The following is a 13,649-nucleotide window of genomic DNA, read 5'->3' as shown; positions in this document are numbered from 1 at the left end:
CAAATAAACTAGCCAGCCAATAGGTCAGGGTAATAAAATGGCCAATATTTGACAAAGCTGTGCTACATGCAAGTGTAGGCCATCGCACCTCTTCAACGTCAGCAGAAACAATATCATCCTGCTCCTCATCACGACCACGGGCCGTCTGGGACTGGCTGCTGCGGCGGGGCTGGGGGTTCCTGATGATGTACGAAGAGGCTGACTGACTGGAGCTGAGTAAAGCAAGACAGCATCAACAACTTAAGTAAGATCCATTAGAATACTTTGCAATAGTTTCAGTGGAAACCTAATGGAAAAGTTTTAATTATGGGGGGCAAAACAAAACACAATGCAATACAATGATGCATTTTTCTAGTTATGCCAAGCTCTAAAATATTTTAATCGGGCAGAAAGAATATTCTTATCCAGTATCTTATCAGAGTAATTCTTAGTAATCCCAAAGAACATTCAACTTCTGGAATTCTGAAATTTAATTTTAATTCTAATTATTTTAGTTTTTTTTTTTTTTAATCCACAGACACAGTTTGTGTAAATTGGGAAGAAAAATCGAGTAGAAAAAAATAAATAAATAAATTTGCAGCCTACTAAAGCGTCACACACCTGCTGGACTGATCCGGGGAGGGTCGTGGTGGCAGAGGCTCCACAGAGAAGAGCTCCTCACTGCCCTGTACAGCATCAATGCTGGTACTGGCCAGAGTGAAGGGTGCTGTAGGGCGAGCGATACCCATGCGCACCGGCACAATCAGGGACTCCGCCACATTACAGAGCTCTTCCACTGCATAAGGCAACAGCGCCTGGAAAACACGTCTGCACTTCCCGATGGGCTGAGGGATGAAGTTGCTGAAGGAAATACACAAGAGAGAGAATGTGAGCAGTGTGATCATTTTTTTTCCATTAAAGAGAAAAATCTAGATGGTCTGATGCATCAGCCACCGATTTGATTTTTGATCCATTTACAACCATTGGTTTATCGGCTATAGCATGAAAAAGGCCAATTTAACAAACCAATGGTTTATTAATTAATTAATTGCAATTTATAAGCAAAGTTTTGATCATGTTGATCATTTAGAGGCCTTAGAAATGTGTGTATCAATACTACAATAGGTTTTATAAGGTAAAAAAAAAAAAATCAATATGAAAAGTGTACAATATTGACTTTCAAGATAAGGTCATTAGACAAAATTATTTTATGTTGCATAAAGCATTTAATTTCACATATTGCTTTTAAACTCAATATTTCATAAACTCTCTTTTCCATTCATCAGCGTGACTGACAACAGTACAAAGTGAAGTTCAGTAAATAAGTCATACTTTTTCTTCTTGGATGACGCCATCTCCACACTGAGGATGACAAACACTCGGGCCACAGAGCGCAAGAACCTCCGTGTGACATTGATGGCCTCCTCTCTGCGGCCGGGGGTGTATTTATTCTGTAGCTCCTTCACCAGGGTCCCTAACAGAGTGTCAATAAACTGGGGAACAGCGAGAACAAGAGAAGACAGTAAGTATAGAGCGTATATAGTTAATTTCTGTTTATTACTGTGAAGCTGCTTTGAAAATCTAAATTGTAAAAAGCTCTATATAAATAAAAGTGACTTGACTAGAGCAAAGCATAACTACAAAAATTAACAACAGAACTTTCTGTGAATTTTCCAGGTCTGAAAAGAACAACTGCCATTTCTTCCACTCACAGTGATGTCTGGTGCACACTTGACAATGAGGCAATGTGTAAAACAGTCCAGCCTGATGGTGCCGCTCTGCTGGTTCAGGTACATCTGCTCCTCCGGTAAAAGGTGAGCGATTCTGCTGCTGGCGCTTAGTCTGGAATGATACACCCATGGTACGTCAGCAAAAAAAAGTAATGAAAGCAGAATGTGTCCAATGAAATTTGCTTGCGGTGATAGTTAAATGTTCTACTTACGGGTCTTTGTTTTCCTGAGAGCCGAACATTATCATGGACTTCAGCGCGTTCCAGTCCTGCAACACACGCTCTAGAGCCAGCTGGGCAAAGCGTGGAGGCTCCAGGTCATGATCTGGCATATCAGAGTCTGAAAGACAGAGACGTAATAAACACACACACACAAAAAAAAAAACCTTCTCAATAAATGCACTAATGAATCATGCACAACAAAACCGAAAAGGCATGTTAAGAAATACTTGAAAATAAAGAAAATCTCAAGATACTACTCCACTTTTCATGCACTATAGCGAAAGTTAAACCAAATTCATGAAAATTCGTTAACTGTGATTTCCTTCTTATTTTATATATGAAACACTCTTCAAGGTTAAAATGTTTGAACCATTAGGTGCACATGGTCCTCCAGAATGGTTCTGTAATCCTTGAGATTGGCATATAAATGCGTGAAACCACCAACACTATATTGGCCAGTGTTTCAGTTTCATTGTCCAACCCCTGTAAATGTGAGTGTGAGAGAAGTGACACCAGTAATCGATGCATGATGCCACTTTGCTGAATTCAAATTCATGAATTCGAATTCAGTAACAACTCAAATAGGGACCTTGTTCTTAATTTTATAATTATGACAATTTTCAGCAGCATTCAGCACATACGAAGACACGATCACTCCAGCAACATGCACACACAGACAAAGGACGCATTAACCACTAGAAAGAGTGAAAATAGACACAAATGAATGCAACAGACCACTCCATCTTGAGACAGGCTCTTTAAAAGTGAAATTAATGGTGCATTAAAAACAAAAAACAAGAACAAAGCAGAGTGCTAAACTCCCATCAAGTAATTTGTGGTGAAAATAGTGTGCATGCTTATGATTATATTATGATTGCAATAATTTGCAGGCAGCCCAAAATATGACCTTTCAAGTGTTTTTCATTGAGTTGATTAGAGTCTTTGGCAAGAACCGCCATACAATCAAGATAACACCAAAGCCTGTAATTTTCTTTATTAAGACAAATAAGATGTTCTAAAAACTTAATCTAATGCACTTAAAATTAGTTCCAAGAAGTTCATAAGTTTCCTAAGAAATTTCTTAACTTAATGTACTGTAAACTATATGATGTAAACTATATTATCACCAAGCTCTAATCTGCTAAATGTGACTATAAGGATTTTAACACATTTTAAACATTAACATCATGATTTCCTGTAAAGCTGCTTTAAAACCATGTGTATTGTGAAAAGTGCTATATAAATAAATTTGACTTGACTACTTTAAGAAGATTTTCGTGAATCCGGCCCCAGGTCCCTTCCCTACTCAAAGACAGACCTTCAGCGCTGGCAGCCTTCCGGTTCCTGTCCTCTCGGATGCGAGGAGGGCGATACTGGCAGTGTTCCACACTCTGCCTTGCAACAGTCTGCACCAGAAACAGCAAGATGTGCTCTCCCCTATCAGTCACAAACAGAGGGGGAGAAAGAGTTCATGATGTAGAATGTAGGTTGCCCCGATGACCCCCTAAAATGGTTTGACAACAAAGTTGGAACAGGTCTTGGTCCTTTTTTAAACGGCACGAAGTGCAATAGTTCCTAGTGAACATACCTGCTGTTAGGAGTGGTAACAAGATTAGTGGTGGTCAGCAGCCTGTAGAGCAGATCCAAACGAGCTGCTTTCTGGCCCGCGATAAGAGTTTTGCATTTACACTTCTCCCAGCAGTCACAGTATGCGGTGGGAGATGTTCTCTTCAGCCTGGAGAAGAAACAAGATGAGCATGCATTACCGTTTTTAAAACCTAGTGAACTACTTTGCTGGGGTGTGACGAGAGCTCTCGCGAGATTAAAATGTGACGAGATTTCTCGTCAAGGTGAAAAGCTCTCATGATATTGCAATGATGGAGTGTGAGGGTGAAATTAGGATAGAATATGCCAGAAATAAAAACTATTTAATTCCGCTGGACAATGGTCACTTCAATCCCATCCAGCTCATCCAACATGAGCTGCAGAGTCATACATAGTGCAGCAGGAATCAGAGTTCACTGATCACATGATGAGAGTAAGTGACAAAATCACTGACAAGCCCATGGCGGAGGATTTGTTGCACAGTAGAGCCTAAGCGTCTGACAAATGCCTCATCTCGTTCTTGTGAACTAAATCTGGTCTCATTTTGTGAGCTAACTGTCTCGTCACACCCCTAATAATAACTAAAATGTAACTCTGGAAGTAGCTGTTTTGAAAAAAAAAATAGATTAGCAATTTCAATTGGTCAACATGCCACCAATCTATAAAACTTACTATGACCAGCACAAAAATAAAGACCAGTTCAATAACGCACTTTTAGATTGAATTTTACAAGATACTTTAGCATTTTTGAAAAGTACAGTTTTTAGTAATATATCAACTGTAATTTTGTTATATACTTTTTTTTATATTTATTTCAGTTTTAGTATTTCAACCGAAATTTTAGTTAGTTGCCAGGGCCAGATTTCTAATTTTCATTTTATCAAATTTTTATTTTAGTTTAATTTCAATTAATAACTATTTTTGACAGATTGTTTCAGATAACAACGCCACTTGGTGCAATGCATTTAAGAATGTCTCACTTCCAAAAGGGGAAATGTGGTGAAAATTAAAGTGTCAATTTTGCACTCACTTGCAGTCATGACCCTTGTGGCAGACCCTGGCGCATTCAGTGCAGCAGCACAGAGACTCCAGCAGGCCGCAAGTTCGGCACTCAAAGATATCCTGCAAACAGACAAGTTCAGTAAATCATATTATACACTATAATACGCTAAATACACTATTTCCAATATTGATAACTATGAAAACGCATAATCATAATTAGTCTGTGAAAAGGTTATATTAAAGGCTGTGGCGTTTGTACCTGGTTGATGTGTTCTGCTCCAGTCCAGGTGAAGCTGCAAGTGTCGTTACAACACAGGACGTAGAGGGGAGAGTCATCAGGATTGGTGCCTGAAGGACAGATCATCTCCATGAACACTGATGCTGCATCCTCTTTCTCTCCAAGACCGGGTTCACCTAAACAAGAACACAAGATCATTAGGGTCTCCAGATGTTTTGAAACATGCACTAATTTAGTTGACCTGCATCCATGTACTTACCTTTGGCTATTTTTTGTGCTGCTTCTAAAACAGTAATGGCTGCTGGGTAAGCTCTCCCACTCACTGCCAACATGAATGGAGTCATTCCACGAGCATCCCTATCAAACAACAACAAAAAAACGGTCAAAGATAGCTAAAAGGAGATTGGCTATCCTTTAGAGCTGCAGCAGGGCCACGTACTTGGCAGAGAGCAGCTCTCGTAAGTGAGGTCGCAGGACGACGCTGTCACACATCAGCTTCAGTATCAGGTGAGCATTGGCCTTACGGTCTTTAGACTCTACTACTGATGGTTCAGATGAAGGTCCTTCAGAAGACATGAGAAAGATTGAAACCTTGCTAAAGAGAGCTTTAAATTATGGCACAGAGCAGTGGTTCTTGACTGGAGGGATCCTGACCCAAAAATAGGTTGCAAGTCTATTCTGATTCAGGGTTATTTTTAACCAAAACCATAAATAAATATGATTTTAAAAAAAAATAAAAATTGTTACTTGAAATGCCAAGGCAACATTTCTCATTTTCAATTAGTTCAAGTGGTAAAATAACCAAATTAAAAAAAAAAAAAAAACTAAAAACTAAAAGTTAATAAATACTATGCATATATACTATAAATTCCTATAGATTTTTAAAGACAAAATTACTAAAACAGAAAAAAAAAAATTTTAAAACAAAAACTATAATAGAATATCAATTCTACTAAAATAAAAGGACAGATCAAACCAAGGACAATAACTATAATTATAAAGAAAAAGCTTTAAAAATCTACATATGTAAAAAATATGATTTTTTGCAGTTGATGAAAAACTCTTCACAGCCAATCATCAACAGAACCCATCTTGCTTTAAAAGCCTCAAGCATTTAAAGCTGCAGATAACAAATGCATTTATAATAAGCAGAACAATACTGCCCGTTAGTGTCTATACCAATATAGTTATCATTACAGTTATATCCTTAACACTGTCTGATTGAGTCACCACTTGATAATCAATGAAAAATCTGGGTCCTGGAGCAAAACCAGTTGAGAACCACTGCCATAGAGTGTCCTTTGGGAGGCCGGTTCACGTACCTGGGATGGTGGAAGTGCTAGGTCCCTGGCTGGTGCCTGTGGAAGCAGTGGTAAGGGAGCCCACTGCAGGGGCCAAGATGAAATCAATGTCACCGTCTAGCAGAGAAGATGGTTTTGTAAGACATCAGGCTATCGCGTGCATGCAATATATCTGTTACAGCCCAAGAACTGCTGAACTCACCAGGGTCCATTGGTGGAGGGTCTGGTACCCAGCTGGGAGGAGCAATAGGGGGTGAAACTGGGTCTTGGTGGTCACTGGAGGAAGGGCCGGATTCGTGGCGGCCCAAACCTGCAGCGCGGAGGGAGCGCCTCATCATCTCTCTCAAACGCAATCTACAGAAATGAAAATAAAAACAAAAGTGAAATAACTGTACACTATCAACAAACAAATACTAAATCTTAAACAGTAGAGCATTGCGCTTGCAACGTTAAGGTCATGGGTTTGATTCCCTGTGAATACAAGAACTGATAAAATGTATAACTTGAAAGGGTTTCTGCAGTTTTAAAATAAATAAAGATAAATAAAAGACTAATTATTTTTAAGGCACAAATAAAAAGTTAATACCGTATATCCATAAAGAACAAACCCATTCAATCTCAAAACAGATCATGTATCTCCAGTTTCTTTTATTTAATTGAACAGGCTGTAGCACACATTCAACTAAGTTTAAAATACTCAAATCAATTTCAACATGTATATTGAATAAAACATGTTTTATGCACAAATATTTATCAATACATACAAACTATGGGTTAATTGATATTTGATTTTGCCATTATAATAATAATTATGTATTTAAGGCAAGGCAATAAAATTATTGTCAAAACTAGTAAAATCTTTTTACTTGTAAAAATTTTAGTCTTTCTTTCCTGTGACAGGTTGGCTCAGACACAAGCTACAAGACTTTACAATTAATTAAATGCCAAATGTACTGCATAACCAATAATATTTAGACAGAGAGAGAGAGAAAATATACACATTGCAGGAATTTAATGATCAATGTTCTCTGACTTAGAACATGCATGCACTCACATTTATTTAATTCAATCAGTCTTTTAAAGATTAATAATCACATTAGGCTGTAGTGTGCTTCCTGTTTTTCCATTCCCAGGTACAAGTCTTAAATTCAGTATGATTAAATTTAAGATTTTCAGGACCTATGGGAACCCTGCTTGAATGCAATTTTAAAAAATGGCTTTGCTTAAAAATGCCTGCCAAAAGCTGGATGTAAATGTAATTTAATCAAGTAATACAGATAATGTGCAATCATGCTACAATAAATGCATTTCCTTGCTCTATTCTTCATTTTCACCAATTTTTTAAATGCTTCTCCATTGAAATGCTTTTCTGTATCCCAGTAATTCTGAATACTGACCCCCGGCTGCTGGATGACCCCGTACGATTCCCGGAGCTGTTGCTGGATACCACTGAAATGGCATTGGCAATGGCCTCAACCGCAGATAGCCTCTCAGCAAATGTGTTCCTTTCAGAACGCTCTGCTTCTGAAACACATCGTATATAAATGTAGTCATCTCAGGCTGGGTTTCATAAACATCCAACATCAGCTATTTTCCAAAACCTAATGTTCTGCCTCGCTTGTCACCACAGAAAACTACATATTGTAAGACTTCACGTGTGTCATTACTGAATGACCTTTTTTGAACGAATCTCTCAAATGAGTGATTCAGTAACACATTTTTTTTTAACAGTCACTTGTCACCACCTACTGGTGCAACAATATAATGACACCATCTTTATTTGAAGCGTCAAGCTACTTTAAAATGATGATTTATTCTATTTTGATCACCATCATAGACATCAGTGTTTATATCCAAATTATAAACTTTTATCCCAGTACTTCTGTGAAAATTTGAATTATTGTAACAGAAATCGTGATACTGTGTGGTTGTTTCTGAAGCAGTTTCAGACATTTGATGTCTCTGGGTAGTGGCAGCATGAACATCTGAATGTTCGCTGTGATTGTACCTGTCAAAGGTTTAATAGCTGATTTGTCATTTAGGAATAAGATTGTGTGCTTGTTTGAATTGAGATTGCAATCTTTTTATGATTAATCATGCAGCTCTATAGTATGATACTAAAATAACACTATAAAAAAGCAAGTTTACCTTCCTCCTCCTTGGTTTCCTTGTTGCTGACAGGGAAGCAGACGGAGACGCAGGCGTGGAGGACGTTGCGGTTGCCGTCACAGCGGTGACCCAGCAGAACGTCCAGAGCATGAGGGTTCTGCTCCAGCAGCATTGCTTGCTCCAGACTAATCAGGTATTGCCTGCATGCCTCATAATCACAGCGCAGCACGTGCTGCATCAGCGTCTGCTTCTAAAACACAAAGAGCAAACAATATATCAACCAGAAAACAGGGCTTCACTTGCATTCGCTTTCAGTCAGGTTTCATTCGCATTTGCAACTAAAAATAGATGTGTGCGAACTGTAAAATATATTTAGGAGCATGTGTGCGAATATAAAAAAGCAGGTCCCTGCTGGTTCACAAGTCTTAAATTCAGGGTGTTGTTTTTTTAAGGTCATAAAAACTTAAATATCTTAAGTGACCTTAAATTTGGGGGTTAATATGATTACTAAACTTCAAAAGGCAATGATTTAATGCAATTAATATGAGCTCTACACATTTTAAAGTAAAACAGATCATTTGAATTATGACAATGTTTACTTTTTGGTGTTTGTATTGTAACATGTTTTATAGGGTTGTAAGCCTATTACAACCTTGTACCCCTTTATGATGAAAAATTATTTGATACATTTTCATTGTAATCCTTAAGTTTTTTATGCACTCCTAAATGTTTCAGTTTTTCTAAATAACTATTTTTTAGCGGGCTGATGTAGTATACCTCCACAGCCATGATGATGATGGCTGCCTTCTTTTTGATGGTGGAGTTAGTGGGAAGGTTGGCAAGCGAGTGAACTCCCATGCCTAAACTGGCAATAGGCGGCAAGTCTAGCCAATCAGGGTCACGTATTCCACCCATACAGTCTTTAGCCATGGGATAAATGGTGCCATTACCATCCCTCAAAATGATGGGACTCTCCTGTGGACATGCAAATATGAGAAAGTTAAAACGGGCAAAGAGAAATGGAAAGCTTCCTCAGGTGTATGAAACATATCAGGCTGTGTGATGGTCTCACCTGGCCAGCGGTGAAGATGGCCACATTACGCTCACTCTGGCCGAGAAAAGCCAGGTTACTGGTAGGGAAGTGATTCTCCTGTTCGGCTTTGCCGGTGGCCAAATCAAAGATACAGTACCGTACCCAGCTGCCTGTTTTCAGCACAGCATGAACTCCTGCAGGACGCAAGACATCAGAGCTGTCAAGCAGAACATTCACAACAAAATGAAGTCTGATAAATCTGAAAACAATAGTCACCTTTGGAGTCAACATTCACAGCTAAAATTTCAGCTTTTTCTGGGATACAAAGTTTTTTAAGTGTGCGCTGAAAACAGTCTGGAACTTTTGGTGTTCCACCAGTTTTAACAACCTGTTCAAAAGAAAAAAGTCTCAGTTAAAGTCATGTAATAGTATCTATATAGATATTTTTCAGGCACTTACAATATATTTGTTATATAATATATGCAAATACACATATATACACACACGCACACTAACACGTAATGAATTATTTATCATTCACCAATATTTCCATTTAATTCTGCTTTCTAAAGACTAGTAAGTCATGATTTTGTTTGTGATTATTTTACACTATTGACAAAACTAATTTTTAACATAAAAAAAAAAAAAACAACTACATTTACAATTAAAGCTGCAAGCAGCATTTATGGGCCAAGCACAAAGGCACAACAAGCCAGCCAACATGGCTGTGAGCATCAGACTAACTGCAACAGTGAGCAATTAAATACCTATTAAAGATCATTTTAGGCAAAAGAGCTGAAAAATCACAAATACAGTCAATAATAAAGGTTTACTGGTTTATCATTTTTGACCAATAGGTGGTGCTGTGATCAAATTAATGTGGTATGGTCAGACTGAGGTGACACTGACAGTCGCAAAGTTTGGTGTCAATATGTCAAAGCATTGCAGAGATACAGCATCAAGAGTCATTTTGGCATCAAGCCTCAAATTCTTTGCTGTGGTATATGAAAAGGGTTTCGTCTATCAACACGAAATCCTTAACTTTTTACCGACATGGTCTGATGATGTTTCGATTCGATTTGGGTGAATACTCCTAGACCGTTGGTCCAATTGTAGTTTGAAAAAGTATGTTTTTAAAGAAAATCAAACTGGTGGACAGGAAGTTTGGCTGACTATGGCAAAATCGATAATAATGTTCTCAGCATGACCCACGGAATCTATTAAGACCTGTCTCATTACAATAGGCCACATTTATATAAAGCTATTAGCATTTTTAAAAGACGTTATTACAACATTTGACCACAAGGTGGCGCTGTCTTGAAACCATTTGAGAACCTTCAGAGGATGGTGCCGATAGCACATACTGAGTTTCGTAATGGTACATCAATGAATTCATATAATATAGCTTTTTTTATCATAATATTGTATTGTAGTTAATGGCAATTTCGTGTTTTGTTCAATTATAGCTTTCAATTATAAACGTATGATATTCCCTTTGTGCATATATATTTGGTAGGCTTAATATAAAAAATTTTGAATTCTCCACCAATGATGTTTTTGAGATTCTGCAAATAGAAAATTGCACTTTTACAGCTGCATGTGGGCGTTTACCTGTAGCTCATCTATTCTGAGCAGTCGACAGTCTTGCAGCAGTGAGGAGGGGTCAGAGTCAGTGGGAGCTGCGCTCTGGCTGCTCACGCTGCTCGACGTCCCTGGAAATTTCACAGCAACATATGCACCATCGACTTTTAGCACCTTGAGTTCAAAAGAGAGAACTGTTGCAAATGAGGTGTAATAGCAAAGCATCACACACAGACCAGAGACAAAACACAGTCAGGAACATCACATCAAGAAAAACACAGTATGCTTGTATAACGTCATCTATTATAATGAAATTCATATTACATTAAAAAGGTTACACATTGCAATAATTAGGATAATTAAGCATATAGAAAAACAAAAAACAGTGGAGAAAAATAATACGCTTGTAGTTTTTGGTCTCCACTGGATCAAGCTGGACGACTTGTACGCCTGCACCCACCTTTCCCACGGGGACGTTTTTAACGTCCTCCACGAAAACGACCTCTCGTAGAGGCCACTGCTCCTCATTCACTTTCTCCTCTTCTTTTGGAGCTGGTGTTGAGCGCCTTCGCTCTGTAGCACAGCAGGTAATCGGTTAGCAAAGACAACACTGCAGCCACATCTTAGCCAAGTATCTTATGGCATCTCACAAAAGATCAGACAGGAATGTTTAAAAAGCTCTAGTTAAAGGCAATATCTTTTAAGGCAAGCCCCCACTGGTGAATAATAGAATAAATGGACATCACAAAACGTTCCCAGTGGACTGACGACATTGAAGGCACAATATGTAATTTTTTGCCCCTAGAGTTTGCCAATTCAAAACAAAGGTGTAACTTGATGATGGCGAGATGTCATCTTCACCTCACAGCCGGTGGAAAAAAAAAACAAAAAAAAAACAGGATGGGACTCGGGCTGAAATCATGTTCATGGATGAGATTATTAGCATTACTGTAGTATGAAGCAAAGCAGGGCCGAGTGATGTGGGAGCAGAATGAGGCCGCCGGAGCGATCGCTAATGAGAGACGTGCGCGACGCCTCAAGAGCAGTGGAGCTTTTATTATGCCATAGTCGACCACTTCTGCTTCTTCCGGTCAAGCATATGTGGGGTAAACCACATTAGATAAATAGGAGTATCAAACGGTGTTTCGATGGATTTTACAAAATAAAAATTTAAACCGAAGGTCCGTGTCCTGGTTAAAATTGCTTATTTCTCTGGATTTAAACATTCTTGGAAATATCTGGGATAATGCAAGTACAAAGTCAACAAAATATATAACATTGTTCTAGTGGTTTTTGGATATTTTAATCCTAAAATCTTACATACTGTGCCTTTATGAATAGCAAAAAATATTTATGAAATGTCATGTTTTAATATGTAAATTATGCATGATCTCATTTAATATGCACTAATTTGCATACATAAAATGAACAGAAATCTGAAATAAAGCTTGGATTAGGCCAGGTTCAAAATTCTTATTTCAGTTTGTTGACATTAGAATTTTTAACAAAGGATTTCTGACATCACTTTTTAAATCAATCCAGAAAATACAGTCATCCGGCAGAAAAAACACATTTTCTACATGTTTTTAGGTATAAAATGCATAAAACCAAGCAAATGATATATGAACAAAGCCTTCAATAAAAACCCTTGAGAATATAGATAAGAATAAAAGCTGCTGAAGTGGAGATTTCTGACTGCAGGAGAAAAGGACTTAAAAAAAAATGTACTACAATTGAAATCTACAGGAGCAAAAAGATAAAGTTCAATAAAATAAACACTTAAAAATTTCACTAGTCTGAATAAACATTTGTCCTTATGCATTTAAAAAGAAAAATGTGAGGAAGGGCACGAGTAAAGCAAAACTAACAACATGCTTTACATGCACACAAACCAAATCAACAAAAATGCAGCACACGCCTAATTGGGAAGGTGAACATCAATTTACATACTGATCCTGGGCCATCATTATTGTCGAGCAAAGACTAGAAGACTTATACTAGAGGAGAAATTAGCAAAATGACAGTAGAAATGCACAGGGTAGTGTTTGGGCCAATATAAACCCTGTACAACAGCGATTCCTTGTACGTACTATAGGGCAGAGAAGCACTGCTAGCGATGGAGGAAGTGTCACTGCATGTGGACGCTGGTGAGGGCGGAGGGCCCATTTCCGTCTTCACCAGCTCTGGCTTGCTCTCAGTCCTGACGACAAGAACAAGCACACTCATCAGCATCTTATTTTTAGCATAAATACCTCGGTGCATGTGCGTGGCCATAGAAAAACAGCCATCTTACTTGGTCTCCTGTGTCTTGGTGTTCTTCTCCATGTTTTTCAGGCTCTCGGGTGAGCGGAGCTGGAAGCGGCAGCTGTCGTTCATGTTCCACACGGACTCCAGCAGGACGCCCACTTTAGGGATCCCTGCGTTTACGGAGAAGGCCACGGCACCAGCGTGATATAGAGGGTTATTCCTCAGGCACACCTAAGGGAGGAAAGACATCACAGCTGAGTTTCCGAAAAGCAACACCTCAGTAGGGTCAGAAATTAACAGGTGCTTGAGGCAAAAATGCCACTAAAATTAACAAAAATACCACAAAATTAAAGATAAGTGTATGCATTGTATTTTGTAGTTTTGAACATAACCAATCACGCATATTTATCATAAAAGCAAAGGCCAATCAGAGGTGTTTAGATTAATCACCAGTGATGAAGATGTTGATAAAATTGTATAAGTAACAGCCTATAATATTTGGACAGACTGATTTAATAAATACTATACTATAATAAATAGTATTTAACATAAAAGATAAATAAAAGACATACATTTAATAAGGTACTGAATTCTAGAAATTAA

At 38.2% G+C, this 13,649-nt stretch overlaps 1 protein-coding gene across 4 annotated transcripts in view; it reads right to left on the bottom strand.

The window, feature by feature from the left end:
* ubr5 (ubiquitin protein ligase E3 component n-recognin 5) overlaps positions 1-13,649 on the bottom strand; it is a 51,913-nt gene that overhangs the window by 19,218 nt on the left and 19,046 nt on the right. For 3 of the 4 annotated variants that reach the window (XM_067411545.1, XM_067411562.1, XM_067411569.1), the window contains exons 14-35: positions 13,093-13,277; positions 12,890-12,999; positions 11,260-11,372; positions 10,830-10,973; positions 9,495-9,606; positions 9,258-9,412; positions 8,963-9,160; positions 8,225-8,435; positions 7,474-7,600; positions 6,279-6,430; positions 6,098-6,193; positions 5,215-5,338; positions 5,035-5,132; positions 4,797-4,951; positions 4,566-4,657; positions 3,519-3,665; positions 3,249-3,367; positions 1,922-2,048; positions 1,692-1,821; positions 1,312-1,472; positions 601-840; positions 89-212 (exon numbers count right to left, since the gene is read on the bottom strand). In XM_067411545.1, coding sequence (XP_067267646.1) covers positions 89-212; positions 601-840; positions 1,312-1,472; positions 1,692-1,821; positions 1,922-2,048; positions 3,249-3,367; positions 3,519-3,665; positions 4,566-4,657; positions 4,797-4,951; positions 5,035-5,132; positions 5,215-5,338; positions 6,098-6,193; positions 6,279-6,430; positions 7,474-7,600; positions 8,225-8,435; positions 8,963-9,160; positions 9,258-9,412; positions 9,495-9,606; positions 10,830-10,973; positions 11,260-11,372; positions 12,890-12,999; positions 13,093-13,277 — 3,120 coding nt within the window. The remainder of the gene's footprint in view (positions 1-88; positions 213-600; positions 841-1,311; positions 1,473-1,691; positions 1,822-1,921; positions 2,049-3,248; positions 3,368-3,518; positions 3,666-4,565; positions 4,658-4,796; positions 4,952-5,034; positions 5,133-5,214; positions 5,339-6,097; positions 6,194-6,278; positions 6,431-7,473; positions 7,601-8,224; positions 8,436-8,962; positions 9,161-9,257; positions 9,413-9,494; positions 9,607-10,829; positions 10,974-11,259; positions 11,373-12,889; positions 13,000-13,092; positions 13,278-13,649) is intronic. The other variant, XM_067411554.1, reaches the window with a different exon arrangement.

Source organism: Chanodichthys erythropterus, chromosome 2, assembly GCF_024489055.1.
Source record: "Chanodichthys erythropterus isolate Z2021 chromosome 2, ASM2448905v1, whole genome shotgun sequence".
Lineage (NCBI taxonomy): Eukaryota > Metazoa > Chordata > Actinopteri > Cypriniformes > Xenocyprididae > Chanodichthys > Chanodichthys erythropterus.
Note: the sequence above shows the minus strand (reverse complement) of the source record. Positions and strands in the feature narration are given on the sequence as shown.